At 38.0% G+C, this 16806-nt stretch overlaps 1 protein-coding gene across 6 annotated transcripts in view; it reads right to left on the bottom strand.

Moving 5' to 3' along the window:
- Positions 1–16806, bottom strand: part of SMARCC1 (SWI/SNF related, matrix associated, actin dependent regulator of chromatin subfamily c member 1) — a 168542-nt gene that overhangs the window by 41525 nt on the left and 110211 nt on the right. For 2 of the 6 annotated variants that reach the window (XM_023726484.1, XM_004368479.1), the window contains 5 exons: positions 15139–15397; positions 14029–14190; positions 4638–4693; positions 1316–1430; positions 487–641 (listed from right to left, as the gene is read on the bottom strand). In XM_023726484.1, coding sequence (XP_023582252.1) covers positions 487–641; positions 1316–1430; positions 4638–4693; positions 14029–14190; positions 15139–15397 — 747 coding nt within the window. Of the gene's footprint in view, positions 1–486; positions 642–1315; positions 1431–4565; positions 4694–14028; positions 14191–15138; positions 15398–16806 lie in introns of all 6 variants that reach the window. The other 4 variants (XM_023726466.1, XM_023726479.1, XM_023726487.1 and 1 more) reach the window with 3 other exon arrangements.

Consider the following 16806-nt stretch of genomic DNA (forward strand, 5'->3'; position numbering starts at 1 on the left):
CCACAAAAAAGCTGGCAAATTCAAGAAGAAAGAGAGCTATTTTAGGTTGCCTCTCTCTGCCTTCAGTCTCTAAGAGCAGGGTGAAGTATTTTTACAAGGAAACAGATTTTTGTCTTAAAAATCATAAATACTTCAATCTGGTAGAAATTACTGGAACAATAATCCAAGACAAGCTCTGCATGCAGATTAAAAACAAAAACACAATTAGTCCCTTAAAGAGACTAAATCTTCCTTTAATCTCTCTAGAATTCACAAGGCTGAATGACACAATGAACTCATTGACGAAGGTCATCCGTTACAACAGGATCCACTATTTCTACAATTCTCTTCCTGCCTGCTAATTTCGTAACCTAGAACTGCCATTCAAGCAAAGAGTCAACGCCTATTGGGTACAAGGCTCTTTATACAAATGTTCCCAATTACCTACAAACAATATCACCATTCATGGCTTAAGAGAGCACTGTAAAAGGGCTGTCAGGGGCAAACCTTGGCTTTGGTTGCAGCTGAGGCAAGAGCAGCTGCTGCGGCTGTGGCTACGTTTCCTTCAGAAATTTCATGTTCTACTTTCTTCTTCCCGATATTACTTTCTCTTTCTTTACATGTGTCAGTGAGTTCTTTGTTCTCTTCAGCTTCCTTTTCTTCTGAAAAAAATCAGAAACCTTTATTACTAGTGTGTCCAGTCACAATAACCCATCTTTACCTCTCACCTCCGTCACGTGACAAACGAGGACTGATGTTACAGAGAGATCTCAGTGCCTTTTTCTTCTTTGTAAGATTTTTCTGAACCATTCCCAAGAGTTTAAATCTGCTTCTGCTTAGGATGGATTTTCTAAATGGTACGCTCTGTCTTCCCTTTCTCTAAACTCTGTGTAATCCCCTTGGATATAAACGAAATCTCAGGGGAACTAAGCCATAAGACCCACGTGTTTATTTATCAGTCAATGAAATGTTCTGGGAAACCCTCAGGTCCGGAAGAAATCCCAAGCTGAGAATACAGTACATCTGCAAGCCTCCTGAGAAAGGTAACAATGCGACGTGTCAGGAACAGACACTAAAAATAACATAGCAGGTCTGTGTAGTGACATCAGTCATGGTGAATAACGCGCTCATCCACATACTATTGAAAACGAAGAGGAAGAAAACCTAGACAACTAGCATCAGCACTGGAACCTATTTGCAAAACTAAACTCAAACACATATTTATTGTTACATTAACAAACAAACCGAAAATAAATCAGAAAACATTTCTATACAATTAAACTGCCCATACTTCTGCAGTATTTCTCATAGATTTACTTGAGTTTCCTCAAATTACCTGATTTAATATCCTCACTAACTTCACTATCATGTTCCTTCTCACTATTTTTTTCATTTTCTCCATCTTGTGCTTTATCACCGTCATTCATTTCATTTTCGCCTTTGTTTTCTGTCTGAAAGGGATACAAAAGTAGAGAATAGGGAATGAGTAAAAAAAATGGTCTTCATACAAATGATAGTATCTCAGACTAATATAAAGTTCCACTATTTTTGGCAAGAAGTGGACTAGGCTCAAAAGTGCCTTGGAGAAAAAAGCTAAAAGAGAAATTACTAAATTCAGAGAAGAATCTTTCACCATCAACTGCTCACAAGATAATACACATTAGCACACAGTCCCTACTCTCTCTGCACCCTCTGCTGTAAGACCAAAGTTGTTGTTGTTAGGTGCTGTCAAGTCAGTTCCAACTCATAGTGACCTTATATATATGAGAACAAAACACTGCCTTGTCCTGCGCCATCCTCACAATCCTTGCTATATTTGAGCCCAACTGTTGTAGCCACTGTGTCAATCTATCTCGTTAAGGGTCTTCTTCTTTTTCACTGACCCTCTACTCTACCAAGCATGATGCCCTTCTCCAGGAACTGGTCCCTCCTGATAACATGTCCCAAGTATGTGAGATGAAGTCTCATCATCCTTGCTTCTAAGGAGCATTCTGGCTGTTATTTTCCAAGACAGATTTGTTTGTTCTTCTGGCAGTCCATGGTACAGTCAATACTCTTCATCAACACCATAATTCAAAGGCATCAATTCTTCTTCAGTCTTCCTTTTTCATTGTCCAGCTTTCACAAGCATATAAGGCGACCAAAATTACTACAGCTTGGGTCAGTCGCATCTTAGTACTCAAAATGACATCTTTGCTTCTTAACATCTTTGCAGAAGATTTGCCTAGTGCCATACGTTGTTTAATTTCTTGACTGCTGCTTCCGCAGGCACTGATTGTGGATCCAAGTAAAATAAAATCCTTGGCAACTTCTATCTTTTCTCCATTTATCATGATGTTGCTCACTGGTCCAGTTGTGAGGATTTTTGTTTTATGTTAATGTGTAATCCATACTATAGCCTTTGATTTTCATCAGTTAAGTGCTTCATTCAAGTCCTCTTCGCTTTCAGCAAGCAAAGTTGGGTCATTTGCACACTGCAGGTTGTTAATGAGTCTTCCTCCAATCTCGATGCCACATTCTTCTATATATAGTCCAGCTTCTTGGATTATCTGCTCAGCACACAGATTGAATAAGTACGGTGAGAGGATATAACCCTGCTGAACACCTTTCCTGATTTCAAATGACTCAGTATCCCCTTGTTCTGTTCAAATGACTGCCTCTTGGTCTATATATATGTTCCACATAAACACAATGAAGTGTTCTGCAATTCCCACCCTTGGCAATGTTATCCATAATTTGTTATGATCCACACAGTCAAATGCCTTTGCACAGTTAACAAAATACAGATAAACATCTTTCCGGTATTCTCTGCTTTCAGCCAAGATCCATCTGGCTATCCCTCGTTCCATGTCCTCTTCTGAATCCAGCTTTAATTTCTGGCAGTTCCTATCAATGTATTGCTGCAAGTGTTTTTGAATTATCTTCAGCAAAATTTTAACTTGTGCTTGATATTAATGATATTGTTTGACAATTTCCACATTCCGTTCGATCACCTTTGGAAGGGGAACACATAGGGATCTCTTCCAGTCGGTTGGTCAGGTGGCTGTCTTCCAAATTTCTTGGCATAGGTGAGTAAGTGCTTCCCAGGTTGCATCCATTTGTTGAAACATCTCAACTGGTATTCCATCAATTCCTGGAGCCTTGTTTTTTGCCAATGCCTTCAGTGCAGCTTGGACTTCTTCCTTCAGAACCACAGTTTCTTGATCATATGCTACTTCCTGAAATGGGTGAACGTCGACCAATTCTTTTTGGTACAGTGACTCCGTGTATTCTTTCCATCTTCTTTTGATGCTTCCTGGGTCCTTCACTATTTTCCCTACAGAATCCTTTAATATTGCAACTTGAGGCTTGACTCTTTTCTTTAGTTATTTTAGCTTGAGAAATGCTGAGTGTGTTCTTCCCTTTTGGTTTTCTAACTCCAGGTCTTTGCATATTTCATTGTAATACTTTACTCTGTCTTTTGGAGTCGCCCTTTGAAATCTTCTCTTCAGGTCTTTTACTTCACCGTTTCTTCCGTTCACTTTAGCTACTCAAAGATCAAGAGAAAATTTCAGGGTCTCTTCTGACATCCATTTTGGTCTTTTCTTTCTTTCCTGTCTTTTTAATGACCTTTTGCTTTCTTCATGTATGATGTCCTTGATGTCATCCCACAACTCATCTGGTCTTTGGTCATTAGTGTTCCATGTGTCAAGTCTGTTCTTGAGATGGTATCTAAATTCAGGTGAGATATATTCAAGGTCATAGTTTGGCTCTTGTGGACTTGTTTTAATTTTCTTCATCTTCAACTTGAATTACATATGAGCAATTGATCAGTTGTTTTAGGAATTAGATGAAATCATAAGTGTAAAGCCCAAAACATGGTACTCTGGAACACTGTAGGAACTGTAATGAATTTTACTATTATTCTTATCCTCTCTCCTTACCTCTATACAATTTTAATATACCACATGTAATCAAGGCCTTAAATCCTTGCTAATATGTATTTACTCAAACTGACTGACTACCACCACGTACTATGGCATCGTGGGGGAAACAAAGACCTAGGCCCTGGAAAGGCGGTCAAGTCCCATTCTGCCTAGTCCATCTTACATTTATAGCCTATGACACAGGAATCAAGTCACAACATACTGGACACTCTGATGCCCTCCACATACTGACTTTAGTGTCTCTATCCCCAGCCAGTTGAAATCTTTCATTCTCTATCCTCCACTGCAAGTTCCATAGTTGTACCTGTTCTTTCAAACCTAGCTCAAATGTCGCCTTTGCCTGAAGACCTTTCTAAATATTCTTCTGCTGACTGTTAACTGTACTAGAAAATCCCTCAATATTCTGTTATTCTCTTTTGTCACAAGTACAGAACCTAAAACTACAATTCAATATTCCTAAGAACCATAACATTTTGTATTCCTATTCCCAACTATGGCTCAAGCTTGATAAATCTTCAATTAATGAATAAACATAAAATGTCCTACTTATGCCTTGGGAGAACTATACCTCAAAGCAGCAAAGTCTAAGTGGCTGACAGAGAACCGTTTACAGTCCCCTGTGAGGGACTCAAAAGATATGGAAAAAAACCAGAAACCCACACTGTTATGCTCTGAAAAGCATGTTCTTTGTGGCTTTCCTGTTGTGGGATAACTCAAATAGACAGACTTCACCTTTTCAGGCTGCTGACCATCAGTGTCTGCTTCCACCTTTTCCTCTTCAGCTCCTTCTACAAGTAAAAGAATAAGAACAAGTAATCCAATATGGAAAAAACAGTGAAAGCTATTACAGTTATGAGAGTGTCTGAAGTACAGCTATCCACAGAAATATGGATGAATCTTAGAACCATAAGGTTGACAAAAGAAGTCATATAGAAAACAACACATACCCTATGATTCTATTAATTTAAAGTTAAAAACAGGCAAAAGTAATCTATGGTGTTAGAAATCAGGGTACTGGTTAACTGGGGAAGGGGAGTAGCGACAGAAGGGAACCTAAGGGGGCCTCCTGGGGTGCTGGTAGGCTGTTTAGATGCAGGTGTTCAATTTGTGAAAATGCACTGAGCTGCACACTTAGGATTTTCACTTTCCTGTATATAGAAAACACTAAAAAGTTTTAAAAAATTAAAAAACTAAAAATAAAGACAATTTGTTATTATTTAACAGACACAAGAACAGGCATATATTTTGAGTGAGGAACTGGAGAAACAATGTGGAGCGAGATCTTCATTGGAACCTCAAGCGCATCATGTTCTGGCTGGAGAGACACAAATCATCAAGTCCACCAGAATACAACAGAGGCACATGTGAGCACGCATTACACGGGGCGGGGAGCAGAGAGGGCAAGACTGTCTCAGTCAGGGAAAGGTATGTGTGACAGAAGACTACATGAGCATTTTCTAGGCACAAGGCTGTGTGTACTGGGGGGTGCAATGGTAGTGCATGTATACAGAAAGGCATCTCAAGGAGAAGAGACAAAAAGGCACAAGAGTGCAAGACAAATTCAAGTCACAGGTCAGGACTACAATGGGAAGAACAGAAGGGAGAAATCAGAAAGGAAGAATAATACTGGTAAGGTACGCATAATAAAGTGCCCTGAATGTGGGTACTAAGGGGGTCTTAACTGCATCCTGTAGATAGGACATTAACAAAGATTTTTAAAATAAAAACATAAGATAACCAGATAAATATTTTTGGTTCTAGAACTTTATAAAGAAACAAGTATTTCAAAGGTAATAAAGATTTGCTGTAGATTTAAATAAAAATGTTCAAATATCCTACAGCTTAAATTTTTATATTATATTCTTACAATGATTGGGTAATAGAATTTACCCTCAATAAGAATATTTAAACATATTTAAACAAATATACTTAACAATAACAATCGAAGAATGTTAAAAGTATTGCATTAACAGGAAAATCCCTCTTTTTCTAATTTTTGTAGAAGGAATCAAATCTTGCTTTTTGAATTACGGCTCAGTAGGAGTTCCAAGAGATCCTCCCACTAAAGAAGCAACAAAAACCTAGAAAACACATGATATTTTGAGACATCATGAATCTCACATGAGATAAAGAAGCCTATAAGAATCACCACCTTTCAAAAATTACCAAAAGCCTACTGTACAGAACTGGCAACACAGTGTGGCCAAATCAGAGCCAAGACCTGAGCATTGGGCAAATGGAAGGACACGGTCGCCAAGATATAGTTGCCTGTGAGAGCTTGCTATCAGGAAACTGAGCTGTGGACTAGCTAGATCCAGGACAGGGTAGGGAAGGCTGGGATGCCTGCAGAGAACTGGCCACAAGGTTGGCCAAGGTAGCCCCAGATGAGTGGCAATCCCTGGCTACTAGAAGAAGCAGAAGGAAATCCTCTGCAGGACAGTTTTTCCAATCTCCAATTTTGGCCAAAAGGACTTCCAAGTAACAAGCTCAGAAAGAATAAACACCAATAAAATTAGCCCCTAAGACCAAGAGCAGAAACATTCATTAATCAACAGATTTAGAACCCAAGAAGTGCCAATATTAGATCTGTTAGATCCTGAATACAGAAGTCATATATGCAATGTGTAAATAAATAAAAGACAGAATCACAAAGATCACCAATCAACAAGAGAATATTAAAATGATCAGAGATTTAAAAAAAAAAATCAAAGGATCAAAAGATATATCCGGAAATGAAAGTCAGATTAAACAGCAGACTAGATCAGAAGAAGAGAAAACATATCTAAGAAACGACCCAGATAAAGGACAGGAAGATGGGAAATACTGAAGCACAGAAAAATATATGCCAGGCAAAAATGAAACCAAAGAATGAGTCATCTTTCCATAATACTGTAAGTCAACATGGAGTCCCTCAGTGGTGCTAAACTGTTAACACCCTAGACTGCTAACTCGAACTGTGGTTGGAGTCCACCCAGAGGCTCCTCAGAAGAAAGGTCTGGCAATCTATTTCTGAAAAATCTGCCACTGAAAACCCTATGGAGCACAGTTCTCTTCTGACACACATGGGGTTGCCATGAGTTGGAATCGACTCAACAGCCACTGGTTTTATTAGTCAATATAGGCATTAAGAGGGTATTATTAGAAATAGAGGATCACAACACAATGAAAAAAAGTTAAATTCACCAAAAAGTTATCATATTTCCATAATAGGAATTTTAGGAATCAATTAAGGTAGTATCAAAATATATAAAGCAAAACTGATAGAATGGCAGGGAGAAAATGAAAACCTACCATCATAGTGGGGGATTTCAACCAATCTAGCTCATCTAACAAAAAGATATACAGCAGATAAGAACACAACTAACAAGATGGTCTAATGCACATGCGCAGAATTTTACACACACTAACTGGAGAATAAATATACATTAATTCAAGCTCACATGAAATTTTAAAAATATATTAATTGCAAACTGGATCATAAAATAACTCTTCACACATTTCACAAAAAAAAAAAAAAAAACCAACCAAACAAAAAAAACCAATGCCTTAAAGACCAAGCTCTCTCACCACAATGTAATGAAGTCAGAAACTCAAAATACAAAGATAAAATTCTCTGTGCGTGGAAACTTAATTACAGGATACAGTGAAAGTAGTATTTAGAGGGAAATGTAAGGCCTTATACTTACATTAGAAAAGAAAAATAGTTCAAAGTTAATTAGCTGTATGTCCATTTTTATAAAGCATAAAAAGAATAACAAAACAAAGAAGGTCAGAAGGAAAAAAAAAATGAGAGAAGAAATTGTAAAACAAAAATACAACAGAGAGAATCAATATACCCAAAAGATGGTTCTTTGAAATGACAAATAAAATGGATAAACCTGTAGCGTGACTGATCAAGAGACAGAAAAAGCAAACTATATTAGGAATGGTAGAAACATCCTAACTATTGATAAAGCAAAGGTCTAGAAAGGAAGTAATGAAGTACTCTGAAGAATTTTATGCCAACAAAATTGAAAAATCAGAATAGAAAATTTATTTTACCAAACTGATTCAAGAAGAAAATGTCCCTAAGTCATTCTGTGAGGCCAGTATAAACTAGATTCACAAATTAGGTGAAGACAACATATAAGGAAAATTATAAGTCACTAGTCTAAATCCCATTTGTAATCACAAACGAAAAACTCCTAAGCAAAATTACTGGGAAAAAAAAATACAGTAGTATATAAAAAAGGTAATACACTATGACAAAACAATATACCATGACAGTAACAGAATGGTGATTTAATTATCAGTAAGTCTATAAATCCATTTATTCAGATGCATTAGAAGTGTCTAATAAAATTCAACAGACTTCATGATCAAAGCCGCTGGAAAACAAAGTCCACACAGAAAATTTCTAAACCCCAGAAAGATTGTTAACAAAAATCCTATAGCAAATGCCATTCTTCATGCCAACAGTATTCCCTTTAAAATCAAGAGCAAGACAAGGTATCAGTATTACTACTTCTGTTCATATTGGCCTGGAGGTCCCGGTCAATGTAGTCAATTAAGAAAAAGAAACTAAAGGAAGAGGACTGGAAGGGAAAGAAGAGTAATGATTGCAGAGAATAAAACTATCTAGATGAATCTGCAGGGAAGTTTTGAGAAATAATCACAGGGTTTAGCAAGGTGGATGGCTATAAAATTAATATACAAAAGCAAATGCATTTCAATATATTATCAAAAATCAATTCTAGATAAAGATACAAATGTGAAAAACAAAACTTGAATGATATCCTGAAGACACAAGTGATAACCTGAAAAAAAAAAAAAAAGGACAGATTTGACTCTATGAAAATCAGACATCTTTTCATTAAAAAACACCAAAAACAAAGTAAAGACAAATAACAAAATGGCATAAAACATGCGCGGCACATGAACTAGTAAAAGACTAGCACACAGAATTTATAAAGAAAAAGAAAAACCTTATAGGAAAGAGAGCAGAAAACAAGAACAGTTGTTTTACAGAATTACTTATGACCAATAAATGTAAGAAAAGATGCTCAAATTAGGTCTCAGAGAAACACATTAAAAATTTAAGAACATAATGAAACGTCATTTTACACCACAAGATCAGCAGAGTCTAACATTAGGAAGTGTTCACTCAATTATTGCTGGTAGGAATGTAACCTGGTCTATTCACTTTATGAAAAAAATTTCCATTTTCTAAAGCAGTGCTACTCATAGGGCCAGTCCATAATAAAGCAAGGAGTCAGGCAACGACATTAAGCAAGGAGAGTGAAGAAAACCAAAACTCAAAGAAACAATCAGTCCAAAAGACTAATGGAGCACAAGAACCACAGCATCCACTACCCTGAGACCAGAAGAACCAGATGGTGTCCGGCTACCACTACCCACTGCTCTGATCAGAATCACAATAGAAGGTTCCAGCTAGAGTGGAGGAAAAAAAGTAGAACAAAATTCAAATTCATTTACTGGTCTGAGATAGACTGGAGGAACTCCTGAGACTATGGCCCTTAGACACCCTTCTAACTGAAGCCACTCCTGGAAATCACCTTTCAGCCAAATAATATACAGGCCTGTAAAATAAATAATAACACTCGTGAGGAAAGTGCTCCTTGTAACAATCATCTATATGAGAAAAAAAGGGCAATGTCTGCTCAAAAGCAAAGATGAGAAGGCAGGAAGGGGCAAGAAAACCAGACAAATGGAAATAAGGAACTCAGGATGGTAATGGGGAGAATGCGGACACATCGCGGGGATTACAACCAATATCACGGAACATTTTGTGCATAAACTACTGAACAGGACACTTAATTTGCTCTATAAACCTTCACCTAAAGCACACACACACAAAAAAAACAAATTGGGGAAAAAAAACAATAAGTTTCTGTTAAGTCGATTCCAACACATGGCGACCCCATGTTTTTCAGAGTAGAACTGAATTCCATAGGGTTTTCATGGCTGTGGTGGTCTTTCGCAAGCAGACTGCCAGGTCTTTCTTCCAAGGCACCTCCAGGTGGGTTTAAACCACCAACCTTTCCATCAGTAGCCCAGAGCTTAACTGTTTGTGCCACCCAGGGAGTCCAAAAAACTTCACAAGTTACTCTGAATTGAATGTGCACTAGGCCAACTTTGCTGAGGCAGCTTATTTACAATGAATAAGTATTATGTGGGAGAAAAGCAGTATGATTTTTTTCTTCCCCAAGATATTTGCTTTTGAAATGACTACCCACAACACACAACACCACATTCCAAAAAGACTACACACTTGTTTTCTTTATGGTCAGGCAAGTCAAATTTGATATCAACTCTTTAATAATCTATGATTCCAACATGATTAGTTACATAAATTTCTCTACTAATATGATGATGGTGCAATTAAAGACTGATCCTATGTACCAGGAACAACCTGGAGACAGTACTCAGACTTCTAAGGGATGTCTACTAAGAGTTTAATTACAAGACACTAAGCAGAGGACTCAGTTAAGCTGTGCACAAATTTCTGACTCAAAGAAACTTGAGATAATAAATATATCTTGTTTTAGGCCATTAACTTTGTGGTACATATATGTATGTGGTACATAACTTTGTTATGTAGCAATATGTAACTAACATACCTAACTAAACTTTTGAATGAACCTCAGAGGAGGATGAGAAACAAATCAGCTGGCATCCACGATCAGAGTATTTTCAGAAACTAGAACAGAAAGTGCCATTGCATTGCCAGTTAGACCTTGCTCTAGCCCTTGCTTCATCTCCCACAAATACTGACACCTCTAGTCTGCTCTGAAAAGGAGCCCTGGTGGTGCAGTGGTTAAGCACCCAGTGATCGAAACCCACCAGCCACTCCACAGGAGAAAAATGTGGCAGTCTGCTTCCATAACGACTTACAGCCTTGAAAACTGTATGGGGCAGTTCTGCTCTCTCGTATAGGGTCATCAGGAGTCAGATTCAACTCGACAGCAAAGGGTTTTCTGGAATCTGTGCTGGGTCCCCTCCCCTGCACTTGTCCCATTCCAACAAGCCCACTTTAGTTTGAGAGGTATCTGTGTCTCTTTCACCTTTCTTAGAGCTGAGCTAAGCTCCAGTTTCCATCCATCTACCAGTCCAGACTTCATTCCTTTACTGTCCTACTACACCTTTCTCATAGGAAATCTAGAAACCATCTCCTAAAGAGTTAAGGAACTGAGAAAGTTAGCATGAGGAGAGAAATAAACGCTCGCAAAGTAACTGTCTTTAATGAAAAGCATAACTAATATTTATTATATAACAAAAAAAATAAGTAATGCTGCTCCCTAAAAAAGAACTATGATTTAACTTGATGGGAACACTCTCCATTTCCTGCATCTCACCTGTCTACTGACAGCAGTTACTTTTTAAAACAGACTGAATCATGCTCATGCTACTTCTATTCTCTGATGATTTCCCAATGACTACAAGGCAAAAAAACAAAACAAAACAAAACAAAACAAAACCTGTTGCTATCAAGGAATCAATTTCGACTCATAGTGACCTTATAGGACAGAGTAGGATTGCCCCATAGGGTTTCCAAGGAGAGGCTCGTGGATTCGAACTGCTGACCTTTTAGTTAGCAGCTGAGCTCTTAACCACTGCACCACCAGGACTACACAAGGTAAAAGTTCCTCAAAGTTAGCTCAACACATATTTCTACAGTTGCACTTGGCCCCGTAGTACCTGCTCCCCACATACTTCTTGGTATTCTTTCCAGAATATGCCACCTACTTTCATCTTTTTGCCTTTTTCATTCTTATTTGAAAGGTCGCCACCTCCTTTGCAACAGCGTACATAACTGACCCACACACAACTAATTGCATTTCCTCTACATGCACCTCTATTTATAGAACGTTACCACATAGTATGCCTATTATTATTTATAACAATATCTCCCTCCAATAACTGAATATTCTTGAAGGACATGGTCTTCAGTGGTTCTCAAAATGATGACTGAGTACCTCTGGGTCCTTAAGGTCGAGACTATTTTCACATTAAGATGTTATTTGCCTTTTTCACTCTCTTTTTCTCGTAAGTGTGGAGAATTTCCAGAGGTTACATGATACAAGATGAAGTCATCACTCTGATAGCTAAAGGAATGTGCACTTACATATGCTTAGGTTTTAAAAGTTTCTCAGTTTTAATTTATAGTATAATAAACATCAACAGATACAACCCACATAAAAAGAAGCACTTTGGGCTTCTCAATATTTTTAAAACTACAAAGGAATCCAGATCAAAAAGTTTAAGAATTGTTAGTCTAATTCATCTCTGTCTTCTCAGGGAAGAGCAGAATATGGCACACAGTAGGAACCCATTCAGCAATCTGGGACACTGATCATATCATTCCCTGTACTAAAGTTCAAGTGTTACTTAATCCCAGCAATACACAGTTCAAGCTCTCATGAGCCTTGCCTCCAACTCCGTATAATCTAGCTCCAACCTGCCTTTGCAGGCTGCTCTCTTTCCATGTCCTTATTTAAATCTTTCATTGTAGCCAACTTGGTTTACTTTCTACACTGTATAAACAACCTCCCATTTCCACAGATGAGCTGTTGTTCATATTGTTCTACAGAATTGAAAACTTGCTCCAACCTGGCTCAGTGACATTCTAGGCCTTTTTCTGGGTTCAACTCAAATCCTACTTCCTTTGTGAAGCATTCCTCAGTGAAAAATTACATGTGCCCTCCGCTAACTCTTATAGTACTTCCTATGTACAGTACCCCTTCAACAATTACTATGTTTCTTTGTATCTCCAACCCTCCAGCACTGAATTATTTCTCCACGTATATGTGTAACTTAGCACAAAAATTAGCCTCACTTATCAGAAGACATGAACTGTGTTTTATATGATACATATTGCCACAAGCAAAAGATATATATCAAGTACTCAAAATGCCTAGTTTGAAAAAACAGTGTTCCCGAAAGCAGACAACTGTATTATACAGTCAAACCTGCCACAGCAGGAACCTGTGTAAGGTGGAAATCTGTCAGAGAAGGAAAACGCAAATACTTTCCAATAAAATGAGCAACAGACTAAAGGTAAGATTGCATCCTGTCAAACGCAGAAAGCTGGCGAGACTCAGAAAAACAAGACAGTCCTGCCAAGTTCCAGGTCTCATAGGTTTTACTGTATAATGGAAGCCACTTTCCTCCTAAAAATACATATCCTGCCATCTAATAAATATGAGTCATCAGACAAGTCACTTAAATTCAAGCCAGTAGTAGCAAATCCTTGGAGGTTAAATATGCAATTATGAGCTGCTCCAAAGTTTGAGTCTATATTGCAGCGTCTCCTGAAATTGCTCTGAAAGAGCCCTTCAAACACACCAGTGGCAAAGGTCCCACTCCACATGACCTAAGTCTGATGATCAAATGCTGTTCCACTGTTTCTCAGCTTCACTGGCTTAGCGTGTTTTCACACACGGTGTTTCAGAACTCTCGGGCTTTAAAAACACTGTATGGAAATCCTCATGGTGAGAAGACGCAGGCTATTTATAAGACATGAAGAGAAACTGAAGCAAGAATTACAACAGTCTAGGGCTTTATGTTCCTAGAAAGTCACCTTTATCACATCAATGCTGAAATAAAAATATGACGAGACAAAAGATAAATAAGGAAATAAAGGAAATAAAAAACTTAAAAATACAGGCAAAAGACTTGAATAGATATTTTTCTAAAGATATAAAATTGGCCAACAAGCACATGAAAAGATGCTCAACATCATTAGTCATTAGGGTAATACACGTCAGAAAACAATGAGATAGTATTTCACACCTACTAGGATGACTACAATTTAAAAAAAGGAAAAATAACAAGAGTTAGCCCATATTCAAAGTCTTCATCTAAAAATAGCCATCATACACTTTACCACTATGACACTATCAAAACAGTTATGAGATAGTTTTTTAGTTCTAGCTACTTAGGGAGAGTAAGAAGAGAATAAGGAAAAAAAAAAAAATCAAACACTAATCTTAAGAGACAGGTTTATACTGAACCCTGTACCCTTAAATGCAAGCAAATCCAATTACTTTAGTAAGCCAAGAGGAAAATACCAACATCCATTAACCCTGTCCTTTGACAAATGAAGGCTGCAGGACTGACTTACCAAGCTTCTCTGGCTCCTCGGGCCCTGTGCCTGCAATGCAACTGCTTTCCAGACCGTAGGTGGGATCCACTTTCCCAGAGGCTCGTGCTGCGTCTTGCACTTTTTTGACATGAGCTTCAACCAATTCCAATGGTACTTCCTCCCGAACCCGAGAAAACTCCTCTGGAAAAAAAAAAGAGGTAATCAAAACCCAAACTTGCTGTCATTGAGTCAATCCTGCTTTGTAGCCACCCTACAAGACACAGGAGAACTGCCCCATAGGGTTTCCAAGGCTGTAAATCTTTATGGAAGCAGCTTGCCACATCGTTCTCCCATGGGGGTGGCTGGTGGGTTTGAACTGCCGACCTACTGGTTTGCAGCTGATCGCTTTAACCACTGAGCCACCAGGGCTCTCTAAAGAGGGAATAGTGACGTGGTATGGTACAAACATTTGCTGCAATGTAAGACCACTATGAAATCTGAAGTACCCTTAATGTTTTGGGTATAGGGACCTCTGGGACTTGGTCCCTATACCAGCAAAGTGAGAGAGCCAAATGAGATAATCACATATAGTGATGAAATTCTGTGACTCTAGGTTTTAACCTACATGTCACAGAAGCTTGCTCTATAAATAGAGATCTTCAAATTTCTGTAACAAAATTGTTATCCAAATTTTATCTAGTTACCTGCTGGCTAGGGTGATAATGAAGAAAAATGCAAGGATTAAACAACCCTAAAGCTAAGAAAAAGTTCTATAATGTAAAAAAGTTCTAGTTACAATTAATACAATTCAAGAAGATTCAACAATTCCCATTACTAGATACATAAAATTAAATATTAGTCACAAAAATACACCATGAAAAATTCTCCTTTGTGTCTCCAATTTTTAATCAATGCTCTTAAGTATTTAACTACAATTTAAGTGCTTTACTTTATAAATGTTGTAATACTTTTAGATAGTACATGGTGTCTTTATGGGGTAATTTCTGAAACTTTTGTTAATTATTTAATAAAAGTAAATATAACAGTGAAATATAACATTTAAATTTGAAATAATTTTAATATGAAGTAGCATAAAGCATGATCTGAAGAAGCTTTTCTGCTGGAGAGATGGTGTAGGGAAGTCCATACCCAAAGCTGCTTTTGCTGCAGCAGATGCCACACGTGGGTCTACCACAGAGGCCAAGAAAGCAACAGTGCTCATGACTGGGTTTCCCGACTGACTGAAGGGGACAGGCTGGTAGGCCAGAGGCCCAAGGGAAGCATCTGAATTCTCAAGGTATGGGTCCTCAATGGGAAGCCTCAAAAAGTGGAGGATGCACTCATCCTGAGTACGACTTCCAACATGTTCTGACACTTTGTTCCAATCATCCTTGTACATCTCCAGGGCCTAAAATGGAAAAAACAGGAATTCTAATGTCAGGTAACAATCAAATAATATGCAAAGATATCAGAAGCCTGTGACTGTTCTTCAGACAGCTTTCCTTTCTTTTAAAAAAAAAAAAAAAAAACAGTTGTCATCGAGTCGATTCTGACTCACAGTGACCCTATAGGACAGAGCAGAACTGCCCCATAGGGTTTCCAAAACTGCAAATCTTTATGGAAGCAGACTGTCACATCTTTCTCCTGCGGAGCAGCTGGCAGGTTCGAGTGCTTTACACTGTGCCACTAGGGCTCCTTTTTAAAATAATACTAAGGGTTATACTAAATACCCCATAACAGACAGGTCTGATAGCTTTCCTTAGACTAAGTTCTCAATCAGGCAAGAAAAATAAGTAAAAGGCATACCTACTGGAAAGAATTAAAACTGTCTTTTATTTACACAGACATGATTGTTTGTACAGAAAATGCAAAGAATCTACCAGAAAAGGTACTAAACGAAAAAAGTTTAGCAAGGTCCAAGGAGAGAAGGCAATACAACTCAGTTGTATTTCTATATATACTAGCAGTGAACAATTTTAAATTCAAAAAAAGTTATCATTTACAATAGCATTAAAAAATGAAATACCGAGGAACAAATCTAAGAATGAGTAAGATCAATATGCTAGGAAAGAAAAACAAACGACAAATACGCTGGTGAAAGAAACTAAAGGCCTAAATAAATGAAGAGATATTCTGTGTTAACATATTAAACGTCTCAGTACTTAGGCGTCAATTCTCTCCAAACTGAACCACCGTTTCAATGAAACCCCAATAAAAATCTCAGCAGACTTTTGAAGAAACTGATAAACTGATTCTAAAATTTACAAGTCTATAAATTTCTACTTTTAAAATTTATAATTTTTCAGAGAAAATCCTGAAACACTCCAAAAGGAGAGAATAAAAGAAGTCTTCAAGGGGGAGAAGGGGGAGATGGTAGGAAGAATACCAGAAATGCATGGTGCTAAACAAGTCAAGGAATTAACTGGGTAAAAAGAATCTATTTGACGGCTGACTGAAGTTGCTACTCTCCCACAGTTCTCTCTAGAGCGGTAGTTCTTCACCAGGGGCAATCTGGCCTCTTCAGGGACATCTGGCAACATCTGGAGACATTTTTAGTTGACACAACTGGGCATATGCTACTGTCATCCATAGTAGGGGCCATGGATGATGTTAAATATCCTACAATGCATGTAACAGCCACCCACAACAAAAAACAATCCAGTGGGGACCATGGTCTCGGGGAACATCTAGCTCAATTGGCATAACACAGTTTATAAAGACAGTTCTACATTCGACCTTGGTGAGTAGCGTCTGGGGTCTTAAAAGCCTGTGAGCAGCCATCTAAGATACTCCACTGGTCTCACCCCTTCGGGAGCA

Source organism: Trichechus manatus, unplaced genomic scaffold (genome assembly GCF_000243295.1).
Source record: "Trichechus manatus latirostris isolate Lorelei unplaced genomic scaffold, TriManLat1.0 scaffold00001, whole genome shotgun sequence".
Taxonomy (NCBI): Eukaryota; Metazoa; Chordata; class Mammalia; order Sirenia; family Trichechidae; genus Trichechus; species Trichechus manatus.